The 25,913-nt window shown below is 39.8% G+C and overlaps 1 protein-coding gene across 1 annotated transcript; it reads left to right on the forward strand.

Moving 5' to 3' along the window:
• Positions 1-243: 243 nt before the first annotated feature.
• Positions 244-19,002, forward strand: SLC38A4 (solute carrier family 38 member 4). The gene is made up of 15 exons (XM_010216971.2): positions 244-474; positions 1,306-1,396; positions 2,769-2,884; positions 6,086-6,159; positions 6,293-6,385; positions 7,411-7,492; positions 7,597-7,679; positions 7,786-7,844; positions 8,805-9,083; positions 9,201-9,280; positions 10,404-10,504; positions 11,474-11,598; positions 14,268-14,412; positions 15,398-15,495; positions 18,708-19,002. The coding sequence occupies exons 3-15, from the start codon at positions 2,793-2,795 to the stop codon at positions 18,807-18,809; spliced, it is 1,413 nt and encodes a 470-aa protein (XP_010215273.2). The 5' UTR covers positions 244-474; positions 1,306-1,396; positions 2,769-2,792; the 3' UTR covers positions 18,810-19,002.
• The last annotated feature ends 6,911 nt before the right edge of the window (positions 19,003-25,913 follow it).

Below are 25,913 nucleotides of genomic sequence, written 5' to 3' on the forward strand. Positions count from 1 at the left end.
ATTTCATCACATACTGGCCATGCACTGTGTATGTGGTCACTGCATTCTTCTACCATTTTGAGGAAGACAGAGGGGCCAAGGCCTGGTATATAAAGGCACATTATGCTCATGCAGAATTTCCCCAGTCCAACACAGTTTCCTCTCTTAATGCTATTACAAAGAACAAACACAAACCAAACAATTCACACACATTTATCTAATTTGGGGGAAATTCTAATGAGTTCTTTTGTGTTTTGTTTGCAGAACAGAGTGTTCTGGCAGCCGCCACATGGTAAAGGGAACTCGCAAGCAGCAGGCTCAGTGCTGTTTACCCTGAAGAAGCTGGTGTGTGCACTGGAAAGCGCTGACCGCTCAAATGGATCGCATGGAGCTGCAAAAAGTCAACATCGAACTTGATGACCAGAGCAACAGCGGGGAAAGCCTTGAAGACAGCTACGCAGAGATGGCCGGGTCAGAAAAGGCTGCCAGGTAAGAGTTTCATTGGGAAGGCTGCTGTGTTAGGACTGAAAAACAGTAATCAGAGAAAACAATGTCACTATTGGCATCTTGGACTCAAAATGTTTCATAGGCAATCACATGAAAATAGTCTGATAGCTTAGCTACTCTTTTCCTACAGCACACAACTCAGCCTGCCCCGTGCCCTGAAGAATGGTGTGTCGCATAGCAGGGACATCCCAGGTTCGTGTTGCCTTTCATTGCCTGGAGTGACCTTTGAGGGCTCCCAGCTTTGAGCACCTACTTGGACATTTCCAGGCTCAGAGTATACGTGGAAATAATATGTCAACAGGGCAGTGTAACACGAGCATGCACATGCTGTGCTCCTGTCTCACGGGAGCTTCCTGGGGCAAGGTATGGAGGCCAGCAGCTAAATGTTCCCACTGGGACTACCCATGGAGCCCCCACAGCTCCAGTATGTGGATGACCTGAGAGAAAGATCTCCAGAACATCCATCGGCCTCTAAACCTGAGCCTGCCGAGACCCCAGTGTGGGGCAGTTGCAAGGCTCTGGGTAGCTGAGCCCACTACTGCAAGTCAGAACTGGTACTCTCCAACTTCCACAGTCACATATTACTTAGAGGTTACTAATTTTAAAAGAGATTTTTAAGGCAATTCAAAGATCCATTAAACGTGCAATTGGGCATGACACTCTTGAAGGAGAAAAGCAGGCTTTTTTTTTTGCTGAAGGACTTTTAAATACTCATCCTGCTGCCAAGGCAGAATTTCTACTAGTGTCAAAGGGCTCTGGTTGAACATAATGTGTATCATAAGCTTTATCTAATGTTTTCTCATTTTTCTTTGTGTTCAGTCCATTTGCTAGTGATGATGCAGAAAGTCAGAAGTTCCTTACAAATGGATATCTGGGTAAAAAGAAATTGGAAGATTATAGTGAGGAATATGTAAGTTTTATTCATTTTTAAGGATTATCACAAAATAAGACTTATTGACCTAGATCTTTTTACAAAAAAATTCATTAAAAAAGTTACTTTAGAGTTTGGTCAGTGTAATCTTGGCTTCGGAAGAGTAAATATATTTCCTAGCAGTTAGTGCTACATACTCTTTCTGCTGTCTGGCAAGTACGAAAGGGCTTTTCTTTCACAAACAGGCATGAAGGTTCCTCAGGGTATATTGTGACCTCCACGTCTCACCCAAGATATTCAGCTAAGGGTGGGTGGTGCTCATGTATTTCTGATGGGAGATCAGAAATAACAAGTAATAAATAAACTTTGTTACTACTGTCACAAGAAGAGAAAGAATTCAGGCTGGAGTCTTAAGTCTTGCATTCAAGCTTACAAACCATTGAAATAAGAATTTATGAATAATAATAAAAAAACCCCACTCCTTTAATCATGGAATGAAAGAAATATGCTTTAGACACCCATTTCAAAGTAGTTTTATGCCTTATTGTGCATGTGCTTGTATTGTTTGTTTCCTGAATTTACATCCAGCTGCATTGCTTTAAATGTGTATTTATGTTTGGCTTTAAAATGCCTAGCATTACAGTCCTAGCACTCCTCAAACTCTCTAGCCATCATCATGTTCAGATAGGTAGACTGCATGTGTGCACATATGCATATGTGTGTGTATCTATCTGCTCAGGCTTAACTTCATTCAAAGTTACACTGAATTTGATGATAAAAATGTTATTTTATTGAATATGTTACAGGATTTATTAGGGTTGTTCAAATAAAAACATTCAATAAAAGAGAACAGTCATATTTTTCCCTTTTTCTTTCCTTCCCACCTGGTGTCAGAGTGCCCTTGCCTCCTGGATTTTGATCCTCTCCCACTCTGCTTCCATCAGTGCAGTGGGCCCCCTAGTCACGCAGTGCTTTCTTCTCTTCCACTACCCTAACATGCATGTTTAGCTCTGCAGAGGAAGAAGCACATCCTACTAGGATAAAATTCAATTCAATCAGTTGTATTCACTTTAAAAATCATCTGAATTTATTAACCTAGTTTTCCCCCAAATCTGGGAAACTTGTTAGATAAAGAAGGCATTTCTCTCCATTGCTGCTGGCTAACGTGGTCAGTTCTGGTTGTGTCATCTCTGCTGGCCACTGGAGATATGGCCATCCTTTCACAGACCTCTCCCTCGTATGGAGAGCTGGAGAGAAACACCACATATGCATGCCATGCAGCAGGCTTTGGAGGCAAAAGGGACTTCTTAAGCATCTGTGGGCTCAGGAACCATGATAAGCAGTAAGAATTAGTCTGTTGTGCTCAGCAAGGCGCAGGTTAACCATAATTTGCTGTTACTGCTCCCAACAGCACAGGGGAACGGCTTCCTTTGGGATGTCATCCTTTAACCTGAGCAACGCCATCATGGGCAGCGGTATTCTGGGGCTATCGTATGCCATGGCCAACACTGGAATTATCCTTTTTGTGTAAGTACGCAGACAAAATGTGAGTAGGACAAAACCACTAAGCTCTTGGCTCTGGCGATTAAAGAGGTAAGTTAGCTTAAGAACCCATGTTCTGCTATCTGAAAAGTGTTTTAAGAGCTCTTGTAAGGAAAACATTTTTGCTGCATCACAAGAAATCATCCTGTGCTCACAATTTTTTTTTTAATTTTTAGACCTCTTTGGTATCAGAAACACGGATGTGATTTCATATTGTCCAATCAAAACCCAAAGGGAAGTACAAGTATACTGGTCCTAAAATAACAGGAGAAATCTTGCTGTTCAGTATGAGACTTATATGTTATTCCCATATATACATGGCAATTATGGGGCAATAAATCACCCATAAAGTATATATTTACCCCATCCTAGCTATGCAATTACTATAAGGAAACGAAACAAGAATATTCAACACAAGTCCAAAATGGTAGTATGTTTTGACTAGAAAGGCAGTCACAGATTTATTCAGATTTAATGATACCATCAGGTCTATTTGTGCTCAATGTACTACCACAGACAACCATGGTATACACCACTGATATACAGCGTCTATACAGGATGGGTTTTGATTGGCAGTAGCAGATAGCCACGTGCAGTTTTTTAACCTACAGCTAGCCTCACATGAGTCAGACAAGAGCGAATGTACAGATGAATTGTTCCTTTTTAACAATGGCTTTAACCTTGATTGGAGCCTTAATTGTAATCTTTCTTTAGGCTTAAACAGTGTCACCAGGTCATTATTTTTAAATCTAAGAACTCTTTAAATCAGGTGGCAATGCTATCCCTATATGACTGCATACTTTTGGAGGTTGTATAACTACAACTTCAATACCACTTGAAATTCTGTGCATAGCTTTCAGTTGCTAAGAAACACCTCCTATTTTTCCAGGAGAATTTGTAACTGAAAATTAATTGTAAATGCAAATGCTGCCACTCTCTGAGATAAGTACTTCTCAGCACCTGCAACTGAATGGTTTAGAAGTAGTATTTATATATACATACAAAAATGGAACCTAGTTCTAAAATTGCTGCATTAGACTGCATTAGAAACTGAAAAAATAAGATTTTTCTCCAATTCTTTAGCTTAAGAACATTATTTTCTCCATAGATATGTACCAATTAATATAGTCATACATATAATTAATATAGCCATATATACCACTGGAAAGAAATCCATGGTATATCAGAGTTCCCTAGAAAAACAAAAAAAAATACACAAAACCTTACCTCCATCATATCCTTATTTTTAAAGCTCTATGCATTCACAAGGATGGCTGAGAAAAAAAAAATCTGATGTAAGCCCCATTACATTAGTTCTGTTGGCAGTGCTAAGCAGAATGCAAGCCTTAGCCTTGAGTAATGCTAATGCAACCTTACAGACTCATATATAGCAAAAACAAAGGACATCTCTACCCTGCAGCTCATTTTCTTTTCTGTCCTACTTTCATATTTTGTGCATGAGAACATTCTCCCTGTTGGTAAAGGAAGGAGTTTTATTTAAAAGAACAGAACTATGTGGGGATATTGTTACACGGATGGCATGCATCCACTTGCTGGAGGTTCTTCTGTTTTCACAGATTGTGACATTAGTGTTTGAGAGACAGAAAAGTCCCATCTATTAAATGGAAAGTGCTGTACATTAATGCTAATTCAGACTGTGCTGGCAGCAGATGATTTACTGTTCTCATGTTATCCATGTACTCTCATCCTGGAATATTTTCTATGGCGTGAAAGCAGGATGAGGGCTCCTGAAGCTCATGAGGAGTTCCTTTTATCTTCTCCTCTCCCATGGGAGAGGTCTGGAATTGCATGGAGCATACACTGGGGCCTATTCTGTTGCCTGTCACGACTCAGCAGGTGCAACTGGGATGTCATTGGTTTGCAAAGATGCACCTCACACGTCGGGGCATGGAGAGTATGTCCCTGAATAGCAGCTACATGGGTGCCCTTTGTCAAGAAGGCTGCCATTTGATACACTGCAGTCTCAGCTGGGAGATTTGAGCCATGAGCTGTGACTGCAATCCAGGTCCATATCACATACCCTCTGCTATGTGCATTCTGACCACAGAATGAGACACAACCCCCTTCACATTGAAATCTACAACTCTGCCCTTCTCTCATAGAGAAAGAACCTTAATTTAAACTTGTGATGGTCTGGTGGTCACCACATGGCCCCTATCACTACTGCTCTTAGACTATAGTTTGCTTAGAAAGCTGGTTGTCAGTGTCACATATCTATACTGAACCTCTTCTTCAGTGACAGGGAAGAACAGGGGGCAGAACCTCCTGTTCAGCCACCAAGTAAAGAACATCAGTAGATAGATTAGGTATTTTCTCCACCAATACTTGTGTGGGCTGAAGGCAAGATATTTATGGTAATAAAATATGCTGCCCATGGTACTGTGGCCTGAAAATATCATATTAAGGCATATTTTTTTACCAGAGGCTGATACATGGAATCACATAGAGTGCAAATCTTATGTGGAAGTAACAGGGAAATAATCAGAAATATTAAACACAAGCAACAAAACCTTCAAGTAGACTAGGCTGGAAAAGTGCTGCAGATTCTCTGAAACAAGTTTTCCAGTGTCATATAATTCAGCATTATGCAATATTTTTCCCATACTTTGCAAAGTGTGTACATCAGATTAAATTCCACCATTTTATATTTACACAGTAAAATGACCTCATTTTCAAAAGTACTGACTGGGCAGGAGTTGGCAGTGAAATGGTTTCAATTCTCTTTTTCTTTCTTTTTTTCGGGTGGGGTGGAAGGCAGAGGGAGGCAGCACTTGGGGGCACAGCCCTCTGTAAGGAGAGAGGTTGTAATGACAGGTCAGGGAGGAAGCAGGAGACAAAACACCTGACTTTTGCATAGAGATCTGTTTAATTCAGCTTGTTAAGATGAGTAACTCCATTGAATAACATGGAATTGGCACCCACCTGTATTAAAACAAGCTCCAAGAGACTTTTTTGGGGGTGCGTAAGGTCCAAGTACAGCCAATAGTAAACTACAGCTGACACTTATCTCTGCATTTTGTACCACAGATTCAAAGAATAAACTTGCTGAGACCTATTTACATATTGAACCTCAGAAGGACAAGCAAGCATAAATTCTGTTCATACAAATTAACCGAGTGTCTTTGATGTCCTGTTTGGGATTCTGATTTCTGCTTTGCCTTGCAGAGTTCTCCTGCTCAGTGTAGCAATATTGTCGCTCTACTCCGTCCACCTCTTACTGAAGATATCAAAAGAAGGAGGTATGAGGATTAGGTTATGGCTAACTGAATTTCCTACTACTCGCACATATTTTACCTTGGAATGCAATTCATCAAGTACATCCAGGGTAGTGGCCCATATTTATTTTTTTTTGTTTTGCTTTGTTTTTCTCAGGCTCATTAGTATATGAAAAGCTGGGAGAAAAGGCACTTGGATGGCCTGGAAAATGTGGTGTTTTTATTTCTGTTACAATGCAGAATATTGGAGGTAAGGGGAAAATGTTCTTAGGAAAAAAAAAAAAGAGTTTTTCTAACTTCTAATGTCATTCTACAGAATACCAGTGCTTTCTGCCTACATGGCATCAGATATGAGCAAGCCACAGCCTGTACCCTTCACTAGTATTGTAGTAAGGAAGGACAGGAGGAATTTATCTTCCTACCAGAGGTTAGGAAAGATGAATCTCACCTTAAAGGAGGAAGCACAAAAACACATAGTTATGACTTGTCTGTAAAAAAAAAGACTCTTCAGTACTTGGTTTTCACAAACCTAGGTATCAGAGGTGGTTGAATTGAGGAGGAATTATGCTTCTCTGGTACAGAGGAATAGATTATCATCTAGTTCAGTGATTTCTGTTATTTAATACAGATCCATAGGTTTCTAGGGACCTTTATGTGGTTAAAGCAAACGCCTGGTGTCAGTAGTTTTAAATGAGATATATAGACACCCACTCTTCCATCAGGAATCATGATTAGTCTTCTGGATCAATTAATCTTCTAGATCCATGCTTTTAGATCCATAAAGTATATAAAAAAGAAGTCGGAAATAGAAGGAACAAGAGGGATGAGAGATTTAGAGGCAGTGACAAGCAATGTTAGCAATGTTACTAAAAAAAGTTGACACACAGTGCCCACTGGAAAAAAACCAACATTTAGAATAGCAAAGCAAATGGATAAATGTAAATTTACATTAGGAATGTAAATTCCATCATAACAGTGATTTGAATATGTTATTAATTCAATAATAACTGTATTGTATTCTGAGTACAATGCTGGATGAATACAGGGATGAATACAAGGCTGAATGCTACATGTCATTCAGTACATTTTAAAAGCAGAAAAACAACAAAAGATCATACCATCTCTTTACTCACCCTCCCATTTAAACAATTTCTCTATTCTCTCTTTACACTGAATCACAAAATAGTGTGCTTTTCATAAAGTATTATTACTCTCTATAACAACGGATTTTTTTGAACTTTGCTTTTTCCTCTAAAGTCATTTATTTTTTTACAGCAATGTCAAGCTACCTCTTTATTATTAAATATGAACTCCCTGAAGTAATCAGAGCATTTATGAAACTTGAGGAGAATTCTGGGTAGGTATCTTTGCCCAACCTCAACCTTAGATAAAAGTTTTTCACTTAAATGTTAATAGGAATTATTATGGGTTTTTTTTTTAATTATTATTTCCTCTCTTCAGGGAATGGTACTTAAATGGGAACTACCTCGTCATATTTGTAACAGTTGGAGTTATTCTTCCTCTCTCCCTTCTAAAGAGCTTAGGTAAGGTTAATGCCCTGCTTAACCTCATTTCTTATTTCAGCTAGATTTGTGAATTTGTGTGTCTAAACTGTTTCTCTTTCTCTCTCTTTCTCTTCCTCCTTCACAGGTTATCTTGGTTATACAAGTGGTTTTTCACTGAGCTGTATGGTTTTCTTTGTCAGTGTGGTAAGTGATTGTTCAGGATATATTTCTATGCAAGTACAGAGTCTGCATACTGTTCACCACCATTAAACTCCTTACTATGACAACTTGATGTAGATGTTAGGAGGGCACCTGCAGGTGGAATCAAATCAATTACAAATCAATTACTGGAACAGGCCGCCCAGAGAGGTTGTGGAGTCTCCTTCTCTGGAGATCTTCCGAACCCACTTGGACGCAGTCCTGTGCCATGTGCTCTAGGTGACCCTGCGTGTGCAGGGGGGTTGGACTAGATGACCTCTAGAGGTCCCTTTCAACCTTAAGCATCCTATGATTCTATGATTCTACCCTAGTGCGGAACAAAACCATATTAAAAAAAAAAAAAAGGTTAAAAACAGCCCTTGAAAGAATAAAATATAAAGCAGGACAAGAGCAGAAGCAGATAACAGATAACAAATACTTCCAGGAGTAGCAGAAGTAATGGCACTTGGTTTCTGGCTCCTTTTCTTTCCCTTCCCTCTTCAATGTGTCTGCTTATATTTCTTTTGGCTTATCAAGGGTGATAATCCTAGCCTGCCTATCAGTGCAGGCTTTCATAGAGTTTCCTTCTACCAAATCATCTGTTTTCAGAGAGCATGAGGGACCTGAATGTGTTGAAGGAATAGAATATTTCTAAGTCTGTCAGACTTCAGACATAGTTGAAATTAACCAATGGGCTCAAAAGTTATTAGGGAGGATCTATCAGATTCAGATACACACAGCTTCACGATATAAAGCCTTGTTTTCTTAAAAAAAAAAAAAAAAAAAAAAAAAAGAAAGAAAAAAAAGTTAGAAACAAGGCATTTTGGAGCATGGCTGACTTCAAGAACTGTAATTGTATTTGGCCGTGCTGACAAAAAATTCTCATGTTACTGCTATCAGAAGCAGGTGTCACCATGATCTCCTATGGCTGTACTCTTGAGATCACATTGTCTACTCTTATTGTAGGTAATCTACAAGAAATTCCAAATCCCCTGTCCTCTCCCTGTCATGGAACACGGGGTCGGGAACTGGACCGCCATCAACAACACTGTGCCAATGCACCTTGTCATGCTGCCCAATGAGTCTCTCAATTCTGGGGTGAATTTCATGATGGACAACACAGCTGGGCACATGCCAGGTCTTGAGGAGCCAAGAGATACCTTCCCTAAAAGTGGCGTGGAATTTGAAGCACACAGTGACAGCAATGACATGTGTCAGCCCAAATACTTTGTGTTCAATTCACGGGTAAGGGAGATTCTGTTGAATTAACTTTAGCCATTTATACCATCACTAAACCGCTGCCTGCCAAAAGTCAGAGATACAATAAGGACTATTCTTACTAATGGAATCTTTATTTTACAGACTGCATATGCAATACCCATCCTGGCGTTTGCGTTTGTATGCCACCCTGAGGTGCTACCAATATACAGTGAACTGAAAGAGTAAGGTTCTTAAATTTTGTTCTATTCTTCCAGTTAACCATAGCTAGGGACCACTCTCTAGGCATTTTGCCTTGACGGCTGATATGCAGACACACACCCATTAGTGATTTGTTGTATTCCAGAATAAGCAGGTACTGGCTTTGCTTTGACCCAATAATCATATATTGGTGACAGAGAATCACTGTTCAGTGATCTACATTGGATGATACTTAAGAAAGGAGCAATCTGGATAATACTTTGAATGATGTGAAAAACACTGAGGAACTTATTGTACAACCCTGAAAAAGAAAATTCTGATTTCTAAAAATATCTTAATGGGTTCTGGATCCAGATCAGCTGTTTCTTACTCTTAGTTTCCTGGGATGCCGTTGGTTTGGGTGTTTTAAACATGCTCTTAATCTAGCCCATTTTGCTTTTTCAATATCAAAAATAAATAATGATAAAGCTGTCATAGAGCTGTCATTTGGGAATTAAAAAATGCACCTGATCAACATTAATTCATTAATTAATTACATGAGGTTGTGCTGCAAAACTCAAGAAAGCCAAGCCAAAGCCAAGTAGGCAAGCCATTGCCTACTACATTAGCTTGTTTAACCTCAAAGGAAATCAAACATGACTTGGAAGCCTGCTTCCAGCCCACATAAGCTGAAGATTTTCTTAAGGCACATTTTTAACCAAAGAATCCCTGTAGAGGTTAGATTTGACCTGAAAGAAGTTCTAGAAACTGCAGAACAGCTCTATGTTGATATAAGGGTATTTACATAGAGCCAACTGAAAGTTCTTGTCTCATTGTTATCACCAGCCCCTGTAATTTTAGGTCCTCCAATTTTTAATTAAAAAAACCCACAGTTTGAGACTGCTGTTATTTAAATAATGACATACAGAATAACGTGATGTGTTTACATTTTACTAAGTAAACAGTAGAAATAAAGTTTCAGTGCATTTTAATAAATCTGTGCTGTCCTGCTCAGAGCTGTGAAACTTGAACTAAAGAGCATTGTATAAGTAACATAGCTGATACGAATCCACCAACCAGCAAGATGATGCCAGTATCTTCAGAGTACATCATGTACAAATAGAGGCTTTGTAATAGGACTGTTACTCTCTTTCTCTCCTACTTCAGCCGTTCCCGAAAGAGGATGCAGAATGTCTCAAATATCTCCATCACCGGCATGCTTGTCATGTATCTTCTGGCTGCTCTCTTTGGATACCTTACCTTCTATGGTAGGTCAACGCTCAGCTCTCTGCAGAATTTCCCTCCTAGCTTTAAAGCAGGAGAGATGGAGATTTCACACTCAGGATCAGGTGTCCCTCTGCTTCTGGTGGTCATGAATACAGGCATATGCATTATTCAAAAATAACACACAGTGTGTAGCCTCCCAAGTAAGTTGTGAGACACATCCAGCTGCCAGGCTACAAGTTTCTCAGCTGCAGAGACTCAGCAGTACCTACCAGGGAGACCAGCTGTTTGTCTCTTGATTTTGTGAACTCAAACAAGATGCTGTAAACTTGGCTCTTGAAAAAGGCCAAGACAGTACTAAAAATATTCTCACACTCAACAGCTTTGCATGACACAATTAAAAGCTACCTGTCCTACCTCTGACACCACTAATTCAGCTTCACTTATGCTGCAAATCATTCTAGTTTAAAAAATACATATATACGGATGAGCTGACCTAGCTGGTAAGTAAACAGAATAGTCCCTATATTGGTGCAGTTTTATGCAATCACCACCTCTTTTTACTTTGTTAGTTCCCCCATTATAGCACAGAAGCAAATGGCACAGCATAATCTCTACTTTATTGCTGTGGCAAGGGGACTTGTCTGAAAGCTGGAAGCCTTGTGTGGAAGTCAGGAGATCTATTCCCAGTTCAGCAAGTTATTTTGTACTTCAATAGCAGAGAAATTATTTTGCCTCAGTTTTCACATCTATTTAATGGCTTTGAGAAAGCCATTTGAAATCCTTGAAGACAAAGCACCTCCTCAGAGCTGTATTTCCAAAGTCATCTCTGGATGTTGGACTTGCACCCGTCATGCTGGGAAAATGCCTCTTTCATGCCTAGCCCATTACATGTATCTAATGACAGCAGCTGGGCCAGAGCTAATCTTTTCTCACTGCGGTATAAAGATCTCCCTTTTGCATGTGCAGATACTGCTCGAGTAAATTAACTCCTCTCTGTTTCCCTTCTGTAGGAGAAGTTGAAGATGAGTTACTTCATACATACACAAAAGTGTACACTTTTGACACCCTCCTCCTGACAGTTCGCCTTGCAGTGCTGGTGGCTGTAACCCTGACTGTGCCCATTGTCCTTTTCCCTGTAAGTAACCGTGCGGATGAAGCTAAAATCTGGGCTAGCCTATACACACTGGCTGTGGTTAGCAGCTGTAAAATTTACACAGAGAGTCCTTAACATTTAAGAAAAAGGAGCCTGAGCTTTCCTTTGGGAGGGCCCATTTTCTAATGTATAATTTGCCTGAAGCAAGGATCTGAGGTAGGTAGGGTTGCAAATTTCTGAAAGCCTGAAATAAATCAGCCCTCAGGAACAACTGCCCTGTCTCTCTCTGGCCCAATCTGTACTATATTTAACAGAGCAGCAGTGTAAGTACAGAGGACTTGGAAACATGCTCAAATCATTTATAAGATTTCCCAATACAGACACATGCAGTATATCCAAGGACCACATAGTTCCAAGAGGGAAGTTGCCATTTTACAGTGCAGTGGGTTTCCTGAGTGTTCCCGCTGGTGGACTGACTGCAGGCAGTGAAACTGGGGCTGCTGAGGTATTTCGCTGCACACGTATGGCTCCTGTGCCCACACGAAAGGCTGTGGAGTGAGGCTTCACTCAACATCTTGAAGTGCACCTATGGACAGGAAAGGAGGCAGAAAAACAGACGTAGTCAAGATGCAGCCAAACAATGAGAATCCCAAGCAAATTTTAGAGCTTCTAGGTGTTGTTTACAGGGAAAAATGCAATATCCATAGTGGCAGGGACAGAAAGTGAAGTTAAATCCCTCTTTACGGATCAATCCCAGCTCGAAGAGTAGACCTTAGGACTCCTGAACATATAGCACTGTCCCTCTTGCCTTCTCTGCTCTGCTGCGCAGCAGGGAAGAAAAGCATTCCTCCTTGACAGCAAATTTCAGAAGACTGGTGTGTCATCTTGTAGGGGCTGCACATCTCCCACATCATGCAATTGGCAGCTTTCCAGGAAGCCATGTCACACTAACGTTCCCCTCTGATAGAAGCAGTAATTCCAAGGTCCTGTTGCTTTGTTTTCTGGGATGCAAAAACAAGCTGTGCAGAGGTCCTGTTTTCAGACTCACAGACAAATACATAAGAGCAAGAATTCCCATTCAAGGTCATCTGCAAGAAAAAATCTGCTATGTTAGAGGGTACCAAGAGTGGTCAATCACTGAGGGTTGAAGAGTCTTGCGATGCTTTGCCTTAAACATGATGTTGAAAGAGATGGTTAAGTGTTTATATTAATCTCAACTGACTGATCACTTTGTGCGTGAAGATAGGTTCAAGGCATTACAAAACCCTCCATCAATCAGATGTAGTATTTTCAATTTTAATTTTTCTCTATAATAATTTTTATACCTGAATAACATGCAGAAGTTTAGTTAACCACAGAACTAATTAAAAAATTCCTTAGAAGTTATCATCATCTATTTTAAAGCCAGTATATCAAACAATTTGACATGGCCTACCAGGATGGCCAGCTCAGCATTAGTGATTATCTAATTACTCCAAATATGCAGCATAACTGTACAAACTACTTTTGTTTTTTAATGAACTATAACATTTGTATTTTCATTAAGTAGTCAGAGTTCTTTTTTTTTCAAAAAGATATTCATCACACTGCAAAAGTATTTTTAAAGATATGTCTATATAACAAAAGTTACTGTAAAATTTCAGTTCGATAACTTCATTTCAAGGGCAGCAACACAGCAGGGATGATACACAAGATGCTGACAGTAGGAGAGTAGGAAAAGAATAAATGCTGTTTTACAACTCAAGGAGTGAAGTAAATTTTTGCAATCTGCCTCCCTCTTCATTCACAGCTTTGGCTCACCTCAGCCAGAAAAACATAAAATACAAAATTCATACTCTGTTTTCAGATGATGGGCTCCAAGTTTAACAGAACTCCACACGTTTATTGAATTGCCAAACTCATCCAGGACCATTTGTCTATCGTTTTCAAATCTAAACACAAGTATTCTTTCAGCTTTTTTTTTTTTTTTTGAAGCTTAAAACTGTTTTTATTCAATGCCTACCCTTCAAACTTTTAAGCTTATCACAGTACTTCAGATGTAGTACCACAGTACTTCAGAGTAACACTATCTTCTGCCACCAAAGGGATTTGCTGTTGACCTTTTTCCTACTTAGTGTCTTGGCTGCAAGAGTCTCATATTCATGTGAGAAAATCAGTGGAACAAAAAGGATCTTTTTCAACAGCTTTTAAGAATATAATTTCCAAATGACACTGTAAGATATGCTTTTATTTTGATATGTATATATATATGTATGTATTAATGCAAGTTAAACAAAAGCTTGCTCTTTTTCTCATGAAAGAAAACGACAGTACTCCCATGGGAATTTCAAAGGGATTAGGTTCAGGAATACAGCAACTCATATTTCACCATGCATTTTTGTCTGCTGATTGGTATTCATAGTGGGGGTTTCTTTAGGGTTCTTTTTTTTTTTTTTTTTTTTTTTTTTGCTGATACTAGCATCTTTCAGTTGAACAGATTTCATCTGCCTGATTTTACACCCTATTTACTTGTCTTTCTTCTGCATTGCAAATATTTGAGTTTCTGCATTAAACTGTGAATGCAGTTCTCAAAAACATTCATCAGAGTGAGATTACATTAAGGGAAGTAAAGGTGGAAAACACATTTCTTCAGTCAGAAGATCATTTAAAAAGTGAAAAACAAAAATAAATTAATTGCTGTTTCACTTTTCCTGATGGTTTTCGTCTTACAGATCCGTTCATCTGTCAGTGCACTGCTGTTTCCCAAAAGGCCGTTCAGCTGGATAAGACATTTCCTGATTGCAGCAGTAATTCTTGCTTTTAATAACCTGCTTGTAATTTTTGTCCCCACTATTAAAGACATCTTTGGATTTATTGGTAGGTTTCATAACTATTTTTTATTTACTGTGTTAATCCTTTCTGAGATATATTTACTTTCATGGGCTGAATGTCATTTCTCAGTTCACACCTTAACAATGGAGTAATTTAAACACATACTTGAGTTTATATGGTAAAAGTTAAAAGGGAAGTAAAAAATCCTAAATAACTGATACACAAAGTCATATTTTACCCAACTTAGCTGCCAGCCTGCATGAGGTACAAGGAATCTAATAAATCTAGCATAAAAACTGATGATGATTTCACATTTTGACCAAAAAAAAAAGGCATCTTGTGAATGAGGGGAGAAGACGTTTTGAAGTATCTCCAACCCATACAAAATGTATTGACTTTCAAACTATGATGTTAAAAAAAGAGAGAAAAGTCAACTTTGGCACCTGGTCACCGGGCAGAGAGTCTCCATCCTCTGAACTTCTTGAGGACTTGGGATCTGAGATGCCCTTGAAGTTGTCACCCTCATGGGGTTTTGCACTGATGCCTTATTCATATTCTAGACTTCATGCAGGCAGCCAGTTTGCACCTCCAGACTTTTTACATCTGAGCTATCATTCTGGGCTCTGTTAGGGGCGATAGTGCCGAGGAGGACGAGTTCACATGCATCACCTGTACCGAAGGTGCATAGACACCTAAAGAGCTGTCTCAAGTCTGGGCCACAGCAGAAGAAGGGCACAATGGTCCTCCAAAGAACACAACACAGGCCTGACCCAGACCCTGTAAAATCCATTATAATTATTCCCTAGGCACAGACTAAACTGAAAGTTTTTGGTAGCCTGGGAGTGAAACTGTGCAAGTTCTGGGTGAATATACAAGATAGTTCTGCAAGAACTGAGTATGAGACAGATCTCTTTTCTTGCAACTGGAATTATCACAGCAGCTAGAACCCTACATGCAATTTTTCCACAGCATACACCACACTGATGTATTCCCTTACACAGCATAATACTCAGATCTAGTTTTGTTCTAGGTGCCTCTTCTGCAACAATGTTGATTTTTATTCTCCCTGCTGCCTTCTACTTGCGGCTTGTTAAAAAGGAGCCTCTGAGATCTCCCCAGAAGATTGGGGTAAGTGGTCTTGCAGCAGTGGAGAATGGAGGGAGGGAGGGAGAAAGAAAGGGAAGGAGGGAGGAACAGAGGAAGGGATGGAGGGAGGGAGGGAGGGAGGGAGGAAGGAAGGAAGGAAGGAAGGAAGGAAGGAAGGAAGGAAGGAAGGAAGGAAGGAAGGAAGGAAGGAAGGAAGGAAGGAAGGAAGGAAGGAAGGAAGGAAGGAAGGAAGGAAGGAAGGAAGGAAGGAAGGAAGGAAGGAAGGAAGGAAGGAAAGCAGGGAGGGAGGGAGGGATTGTGTTTCCTGCTGATCAAAAATACTTGGACTTTGATTCATAGCAGCTGGCAGGTGATCATAAATGGTAGCATTTCGCTCAAAATGCTTGGCGACTGTTAACTTTAGAACCCTGATTTAAGATATAATGTGATTCTTATTGATTAGTGTCTCTCCCACTGCCTTTCAAGTAACCATGACCTCATAACGTAGAATCATAGAATGCTTAAGGTTGGAAGGGACCTCTAGAGGTCATCTAGTCCAACCCCTCTGCACACGCAGGGTCACCTAGAGCACGTGGCACAGGGTGGCATCCAGGCGGGTTTTGAAGATCTCCAGAGAAGGAGACTCCACAACCTCTCTGGGCAGCCTGTTCCAGGGCTCTGTCACCCTCACTGCCAAGAAATTTTTCCTTAAGTTCCTGTGGAACTTTTGGTGTTTCAGTTCGTGGCCATTACCTCTAGTTCTGTCGGTGGCTACCAGTGAAAAGAGACCAGCACCATCCTCCTTACTGTCTCCCTTGAGGTACTTATAGACACTGATCAGATCCCCTCTCAGCCTTCTCTTCTCCAGGCTGAACAGGCCCAGCTCCCTCAGCCTCTCCTCATAGGACAGATGTTCCAGGCCCCTGATCATCCTTGTAGCCCTGTGCTGGACTCTCTCCAGCAGCTCCATATCCCTCTTGTACTGTGGGGCCCAGAACTGTACACAATACTCCAGATGTGGCCTCACCAGGGCTGAGTAGAGAGCAAAGCTTGTTTGGTGACTGCTCCTCAGACACCACGTCCAGCTAGACGTGGACCCACCTCAGGGAGCTGAGGCCTGAGCCGCCATCTCGCTGATGGGGACGGGCCTGCCCATAAGCATGGAGCAGGGAGGTGGGAAGGAGAAGCAGGCAGGCCACGGGTGTCACGCTATCACAGTGTCAGCATCCACAAATCAAAGATTTTGGGGCCCTACCAGTAGAGATATCTTATTGCTGTGAGTAAAAATACAGCAAGTTTCCTTCTCTGCATAGATCCTCACCTGAAGTTTTGGTACCTCGTAAACAACAGCATTCAGTTCCTCAGATTACTTATGCTCCAGAGGTTAATTCTTTTGAAAATGGGGAGGATTCTTGGCCCTATTGAAGTCAGGGGGAGTTAGAATTTTACTGCTGAAGCATTTTAAAAAATATATCCATAAAGGTTATGATATTTTTCCAAATCAGGATGAGGCTACCAAGCATAAAACAAACTCTGCCTAGCAGATCCACCATTTTGCTTCCCTTGACATTTGGATATCACTTCTATGATTAGTGCAGAATGGCTTTGAGGGGTGAAAGACTTGGAATGAGACTGGCATTAGTAAATACTATTACTATTGCTAATAGTAAATGCCAAGCCACTCTACTGAGCTTGTTTGCAATAAAGATCATGAGATTAGAGCAATGAAAGAATTTTCACCCCAATACAGCTAGGGGATATTGGAAACTAGGAATGGAGGATAGAGTGTGTATGGGGCAGACTCCATCTCAGTTCTTTCACATTAAGCAAAATAATCAGTACAGAAAAAAAAAAAAAAGGCCTAAAACGACAAACCAATCACACCTACTGATGCTGTGCGCATCTCTGATGTGGGGAAATTTGCTGCATTCATGAACTTTGGCAATCTATCTGTTTACAAAAACTATAGAATAAGGCTCAGGCCCAGCTAAACTGTAAGATACATTTGTCTCCATTAAAGTGTGCCTTAAATCTCTAGAAAAGGCATTTATTTAATCCAACTGAAGCTCTAGTTAAACCTGCACTTGTAGAAACAATGCCTAAATACTACATAAGGAACTGTTGGTTTCTTGCTAGAAGGCCAGCTGTGGATTGAGAGGAAAGTTTGAGGTCAAGGCTAAGAAGGAGGTTGTACTGCAGAGATAATGAAGTAACAGAGTTGTGAGTTCCTCACTGAGATAGACTGATACACCTACATGAGATATATATGAAGGTCTATCACTCATACACAGCATGTGTTTGTAGGTCATACTGGATTGCCAAAGCAGTACCTTTTATTTTGGCTAAAAATACCCATCTGCACATTTAATGGTATCACTTAGGAGGTGTCCTTTGAAAAATTAATTGAAAAATATATTGATAAAATATGTACAGAGAAACTTAATGTAAATATATTATACATATCTACATCTATATACCTGTATATAACAAACAACATACATTGAAAAGGTGAAGTTCCTCGTATAAGAGAAAAATTTTTACTATCATAAGATGTTTTCTGAAAATCATTTTTGAAGCAGTTATCATTAGAGAGAAACTGAATATTTGTTTATGTCTCTCATTCTTCAAGTTTATGCATGTTCAGCATGCATGTATCTAGAATTTCCCACCTTGCACTAAGATTGCATTCAATGTTCATCTTTGCATTGTGAGGCAGAATATTGTTGAGATTGGACAGATTGTGGTAGACTGAAGTCCTACTAAAGCCAAGGGGAAATGTAAGGAACTGAATTATTTGAATATATACAGAAAGGCTTGCAGAGGAGAGAGATGGGCTTGCCGATTTCTCTAATAAGGATGAAAGGGGATAATCTTGAAGCTTTTCTTGATATTACAGACAATGATAATTCATTGATAATAGGTCATTTTTTAAAGAAAAAAAAAGTGCTTCTGTTATATTTGTATTATTATTCACTTTGACAAAGTGTTTTGGTTTTTTTTAAGGTCAGGGAATCTATAATCCAGCTCCCTCAATCTGAAATTTATTCCTAGGTGGAACCACAGGCAAAGCAGAAACTACAGCAAACTTCTATATAGGATGAACTTTGATTCACATAGCCCTGTATGATGTTATTTAGGCTTAGTCATAGTGAACGTCCTAAATTCATGCCCTGACTGTGTATTAAAAAGATTCTCATGGAATAGTCAGCAAAGTCTGGTGCATTCATTGATATAATTTTATTTTCCAATTGCAGGCTCTAATTTTTCTTATAGTTGGCATAATCTTTATGATTGGAAGTATGACTCTAATTGTAATGGACTGGATTTACAACCCTCCGAGTTCCAGACATCACTAACCTATGAAGACATCAAAGTACTTTTTATACCATAAATATTTGTATTGTGTGCTCCAAAGGACACCTAAATGGGAATGTTATTCCTTGCTAATAACGGTTTCTGGTAACCTCCCTACAACCCAATGGAGTACTACATCATCCTTTCCACTGAGGATTATTATTTATGCATTAAGAACCTGAGCTTAGGATTTCTGCCCAGGTTAGATGAAATGTGTGGTGTGGATGCTTTCTATTTTCAAAACTATAATAAGAGTAATTGTGTATGAAGTCCTTTATGTCACCCTTTCCATCTCCTCCTTTCATGTTAATAACTATAGTTCCTAGAGCACTGGAAATGTAACGGCCAGAAAACTCACCCGTGCCTTGTTTTATATCTGAAACACATAGGAGAGGCTGCCTAACTTCCAAGACACACTGTAGGTGAGCTCAAAACTGGCTGCTGCCTACCAATGGGTCTGTAAGAAGGGTGTCAGCTTTGACGAGCCAGTAGGCAAAGCTGAGCATCAGATTTTGCCCAAATTCATCACCCTCAGCATGCTGTGGCTGTCTCATAGTCAGCTATCTGCAAGGAGACCTGGCACCAGGGCAGGAGCTTAAATAATAGTTGCGCGTTCAAGGTGTTTTGTTGTTGAAGATGCCTGTGCTGGAAACAACAGGCATTTCTGGTGTGCGTTTGGGGGGTTTCCCTACATGTTTTAAATTTTGTGTGAGCTTGCACCACCGAACAACTTGTATCCTCCACAAAAACTTGTCTTCCATTCTCACAGAAATTAAAGGAGACCACGAGGTGTGGCAAAGCACACTGCTCAGTATTGTTCAGTACTTGTGTGTTTGATAAACGTTCAGTGCGGGAAACTGTGATTCACTATATATATATATAAATATACATATATTTATGTACATAATCTTTTGCTTTCCTCTGGTTATCAAAATGTTATCCTACAGTGCATTATTTTTGATTTTTTTTTACATGTGTCACACTGTTTTAATAGCCACACATTTTTTATTGTTTTGAAGAAAACATATTGGGCTTGGTGGGTTTGTAAAAGGTCCCGTTTTATTCAGCAGTGTTTAAAACGTACAAGCCCTAGCCATTATCTGTGTAAAAAGAAATTAATATGTTTACTGCATATGTTACAATAAATTGCAATATACTTTTCTCTTGAGAATTTTTAACATGTGCCTCAAAGTTCTGCATTATCATTGTAAACTACAAATCTGGATAAGATCTGTTGCTTTACCTTAGTTTACATACGTATATGCTAGCATTCGATGGCATATATAATTAAGCTATGTAAAGGCAAAGTTATTACTGGTGATCCCAAGTGTATCATTCTATGCAGCTGTGCGAGACTGAAAGAAAACGTGAAGTTCCATGCGATAAGGATGATTAATTAATGCTCAGGACCCTACAGAGTGGAATTTTCTCTGAGCTATGGGGTGCTCCGTACAAGGAAAAACAGTGACACTAATTCTGTAATACAGGGAGTGCGTGGGGAGGCCTCACAGTTAAGTTGAACATGCTTACACAGATCCAGGCTTAGATAATCAGGGTTTTCATTCTCCAACATAGAGATCTATTGAGTGAATTCAGAAAGTCATAAAACACACAAATTTGTCTCTGCTCATGAGTCACCTTTGTATGAAATTGTATGTTTGTGCATGTGAGTGTATAAATGTATGTATACATAAGTTAACTGAAAAAGCATCTCAAATAGATATTCCATGCTGACCACTATCTTTCTGAGCAGTATTTTATGCTCACTTAAGTACTGTATCCTTAATATATTGAGGCGTATTTGCTTGTGAATACTAAGTCTGGTTTTGCACTTTTAGAGGGAAAAGTCTGCAATAATATTTTGCTCTAGTTTAAGCAGACTAATGCAAATGATGTTGCGTTAATACTGAAGAGACCTTTAGCATGGACTAGAGTTAACAGTCATACACACACACACTTCTCTTCTTGTTGATGTTATCGAGGACTATGTATATGGAATAAATGAGCTGTAATTGCATTTTCATTTTAGTATGCAAGTGCATGTAGTAACTGTGGTTGCCATTTTGTAGCCCACCTAAAATGTTGACAAAATAAAGAGATGTAACAGAAAAGGCTATAGGCAACAGCACAAGTTACTGCTTTTTCATGGCGCAAAAACTAGTGGTATCACACAATGAATGACCTTCCATAATAGAGAGAATCGTAAAGGCCAGATTTTAAAGCTAAAGTGTATAGATACTTACTCACAGCGTTATGTAGTAAGGGGTAGCAAGGATACTACAGGGAGTAACATAGTATTGTACATTAACTTATTTAGCACTACTGAGGATGATGGATGTTGGAGTTTCTTGTTCATTTTGTAATGTTGACACTAGGTCTTGGTAGAATTTTTATTACAAAATATTGATACACAATAAATGAACTTTTCAAAGATTGAAGATTTTCTTTTCTTCTGTTTTAGGCTAGCAGGCAAAGACTTTTTTTTTAAGTACATCTGGCAAACTGGTAGCTTTATCGCGAACATCACTAAAACTGCATTCCCTGTAAGAGAGAAACTTGTGTATCCATAAATATGCAGACAAGAGTAAAAGAGCAGACACCACAATCTCTCCATAGAAAAACCCTTTTATATGCCCTATTTTGCAGCTATTCATGGAGATTCATAGACATCACCGAGTAAAGAATAGCTGGCATTAAATCTGGAGTTATCTGCAAGATACTGTATGTGTTGTTCTCTGGAGCATGGGATTAGTCAGGATACACAATGTAAGAGCTAAGTATAGTTACTATTAGGAGTGCACACCAGATGGTACTGCTCTATATAAATACTTCCCATAATTGAAGCTGTAGGTTATCCTGCTGTTACATATTTGTCTGGTGTATAATCATAGCCCAAAATATACTGGTCTATAGGTCGCTCTGGCACTGATGATCTCATATGAGAACCACATTTTCAGCTCCGGCAAAGCAGGGTTTGTAACCTTTCTACTCATGAGAGAGGCATTGAGAACCTGGACACTTGCTAAATAAACACCTAATACCCGAGGGCCCAGGGACCGGGGTCTGCATGCCCACTGCCACGAGCAGGGGGTCACCACATGTACTGTAAGGCCTCCATCCATCCTCAGAGCCCAGACCAAAGGGCGATCACTGCTGTCACCTCAGCCCTGTGGTTCGCAATTCAACCCAAAGTGCTTTAATTAGGAGGCCACCCTGAAAGATTAACATGTTTGCTTCTGCCATCTCTGACTCTGGCACTCACTCCCAGTCAAGAGGAAAATCATCCTGGCATGAATCTCGACTGGTGGCACTCGTACTGCAAAGAACAGCTGCTCTCAACTTAGCCTCACTCTTCCTCCTCCTCAGTTAGTTTGCAGGCCACACTGCCACCGCTGCCAGACCTGCTCCTCTCCAGGACTGCAGTTCTTGTCCGGTCACTGCATCCAGGACAGAAATTGTTCACATATTTTTCTTCTTACCTTTCAGTTAGGTATCCTTAGTTCCCTGTAGCATTTACTTGTGCTGTTTTGATTCTTAAGCTTTAAGTTCCCTGCAGTAGGGAATTATTTAATTGAGTAATTAAAATTTTGGGAAGTGAATGAAGGAAGTTAAAGAAAAAGCATGCTTGCAAGGACAAAAAGAAATATATACATATATTCATATATATATATGAAATTTTAACAGTCATAGAGCTGTGTTTTTAAATAGAAATGATAAGAATGCCAGGAATGATACAGAAACGTAGAAATGATCAATAAATATTTCAGCTCTGGCTTTGGAAAGAAACAGAACAACGGACACTCATTAGAGGGCAAAGTCATCTCTAGTCCATAAATAATCAAAAATGATGTTAAAAAAATATCTATCTGAATAGAAAGGCAGCAGGCTTAGATAAGATACAAAAGCAGCTGGCTCTCTGGTGTTAATTTTCAGTAAACCTTGGCATGCTTGGCTAGTTCTCAGTGGCTGACATAATAATAATTAGAGCTAGTCAGCAATTACTCACTAAGAGGTTCAGTCAGTGGTATTGATGGAAAATTCCTCTGACTTTAAATTTCAGTGGAAGTTTTACTGAAAATGTGCCATTGCAACAAATTTCTGACAGAACCTAGGCAGACTGTAATGGAAACCTGCCTGGTTTTCCATTAAGCCGTCTGGCAACGAGCTGAAGGCTTCCAGGAGTTGTAACTTCTGGCCTCCGCAAGCCCTGGAAGCTGGATTCCCCCAAGGCTATCTATCCAGTGGCTTGATATAGGGCCAGCATGCTGACAGCAAGCCTGGGTAGCCCTGATGCTTTGGCTTGGGGTCTGGGGTGAGCTCAGGATTGCAGATTTTCCTACTGTGGAGCTTGGTCTCAGTGCTGCTATGACAATCCCTTCAACACTTTCAAAGTAGTAATAATGCTACCCAGTAGCATCCTGCAAAAAAAAAAAATATTCTGGAGAACTGAAGTTGCAGCTTCTATTTAAATAAATCAGCACTTATTCCAAGTATTTTATACTCTTGTACAGAACCTGGGTGATAAAACTGTTTCCATAAGAGCGCAGGAGACACAAAGCTGGAAGGGTTCTCAAGTAGCCTTGTACTCCAGACCTCTTTCATGAGTTAAGTAACAGTGCTAGATTCACGTTGACAGGTACCTTGCATCCAGCTGCCTCTATCAAATATTCAGTAAATTCCATGGGGGAAAAGCTTGCAGTGCTATCATGGTCATTAAAAAATGTAAGGAGCTCCTGTTTCCAGACACACAGGAGACACTCCTGACAAGCCAGAAGTCTGACAGCATCTGCCCTCGGTACACTGAGTCACTGCGGAGGCACCACAGTTTGTCACATGCAGCTAGTTCAGGCAGCACTTCAGAAGACTACAAAGCACCTCTGTTGTTGAGTATAGCAATAAAAACATCTCTGTAATATGGATCCTAAACTCCTTGTGCCAATGTGGTGAACTAAGTTCTAAATCTAACTAATCTATCTATAATGATAAATAGCTGTAGAAATCAATGCGCTGTCCTAATTTTGCTGCATAAAACGAGATGGAGAGCTTGTTCTGTTACTAACAATAAAACAAACATGTTTGTCTCCTCAAAGAGGTCAAACTAAATGTAATGGGACACTTGCTTGGCCAGGACGCTCTGGGACACATTGAATGTTTCAAGTTCCACACATTCAAATGGAAAGGGCTCACAGCATTCATTTGTCTTTACAAGGCATGTGCCTCTGCTGGCACAATCATCTTAAGTCTTGGGAAAGCTACCCTGCCCTAAGTAACAGATTGTCTATATCTAACTTGTTACCTAATTATTTATTCCCAACAGTACCTCCTTTTGGGCAGGAAATAACAGTTGCATGCATGACCTTCTTTTCTCTGTCTGACCAGAGTGAAATTTCTGCTTCTTCCATCACAGACCATCTGACTCATCTCCTCCTTTATCTTTTGAGAATGTTGTTGTTACACACAAGCTGGAACAACTGACCTGTTCTCAGATTGCTTAGGTCAAACTAAGTCAATAAACAGTTTTGCATGTGTGAGTTAATACAAGTACTGATACTATGATTATCACTGGAAAACCTACAGGGCTTAACATAATACTAGTTTTCAGCCTCTAATATTTCAGAATCCCCCTGGGAAGAAGCTGTTTCTGAGGCAGATGCCTTTTCAGACAGCCCATGCTGTTTTCCTTTTGCCTTTCCTTTGCCTTTTCCCCAGCCCACTGGTTCCTATAGGCTTGCTTGGTGTCCTCCCCTCCATTTGGAAAAGCACCATCTAGCCATTCAGAGGCACCTCAGCTTCATATATAATCAGTGGACAGAAATAGGTGCCCTACTTATGTCCCTGAAACTCCACTGCAGACGTCACAAGCCACCTGTTTTCTGCCATCAACTGCAATGATCTACTACATATATTCAGAACATGCAGAAAACTTATATAAATTTGACTCCATGGGGCCTGGAAATCACTTTTGGGGTATTTCAGGGATGAAAATGCATACTTAAAGTGGGTTGTCCTAATACACTCCTCTGTTCCTAATAATATTTTTTCATTCTACAACTCGTTTTACAAATTTTCTGTAAAATACAATTAAGAACTTTTTAATCTATCTTCAGAGAAATCCTGGGGCATTCAAACCGCCCCTGGTTTTACACCTGTGAATAAGAGGGAAGGTGTATACAAGCTGAACAGAAAATTGTTTTCCCCATTATTTTGTCCAGGTAATCATGTGTCATACTGCAGACTGCTGTAAAGAAGATGTGTGTAACAACAAGAAATCTTCCTTTGATTCCTTATACTACTCATCAAGAATCTCTAGACTGTTATATTAATAACTTTATCAGAAGTGAGTTGCACAAACACCAGCACAGCAAGCAACTGAAACAACAATAGGCCATGAAAGCAACTATGATCTCAATAGCTACAGGAAAACCAAATACAAGATTACTCAGAAAGCAAGTTTGCCTGAAATTGTCTTAGACACCCAAGATTTCATAGTACTATGTGACAGGAGAGTTGCATTCAGTCAGACAGCATTTACGGTCTGGAGAGCGAAGCAACCTCTTCAAGAATAATTTGTTTTCTTAACTGTACACACTTCCAGAGCCATGAACTGATTCATTCTGGTAAAATAGCAATATTTTGCCTGGTTTCAGGTACAAAAGAAGATCAAAGACAATCTCAATATTCCTGTTCAAAAGGAGGGTGTCACTGGCCTCCAGACCAAAGGTGGGACCAGAATTGTTTCTCCATCATAGACACATCTTTGATGTCAAGTGCTGAAGTCAAACACTAAAGCCTTTAGCCAGCATCTTCCAGGTTCAATGCCAAATCAGAGAAAGGCCCCACAGCTATGTGCATGTGGGCAAATTTATTTACAATTCTTAGAACAGTTTGATAGAATATTTTGATTATCACATAAAATGTTAGAAAGAAAACTATTAAAATAAGAAAAATAATATTTTCCTATGATCAAACCGGATATTTTCCAGTCACAGAGGAGCTTTTTCAGTTTCACTTTCAGTTTTCATTCTACCTTGCAGTTCACAGTCAGTGAAGAAAATGAAATGCAATAATAATTTTAGCAATAAAATGTGAATTCTAGCAGCCTGCAA

Source organism: Tinamus guttatus, unplaced genomic scaffold, assembly GCF_059628265.1.
Source record: "Tinamus guttatus ecotype Peru unplaced genomic scaffold, ASM5962826v1 Tinamus_guttatus_pri_ptg000368l, whole genome shotgun sequence".
Lineage (NCBI taxonomy): Eukaryota > Metazoa > Chordata > Aves > Tinamiformes > Tinamidae > Tinamus > Tinamus guttatus.

What these genes read in the sequence shown, in the direction of transcription:
- SLC38A4 (XM_010216971.2), top strand. Translation starts at nt 2,793, where the DNA reads ATGTCATCCTTTAACCTGAGCAACGCCATCATGGGCAGCGGTATTCTG. An exon ending in TGCCCATTGTCCTTTTCCCT is followed by an intron (nt 11,599 to 14,267) that starts GTAAGTAACCGT and finishes TTCGTCTTACAG; the next exon opens with ATCCGTTCATCTGTCAGTGC. An exon ending in GATCTCCCCAGAAGATTGGG is followed by an intron (nt 15,496 to 18,707) that starts GTAAGTGGTCTT and finishes TTCCAATTGCAG; the next exon opens with GCTCTAATTTTTCTTATAGT.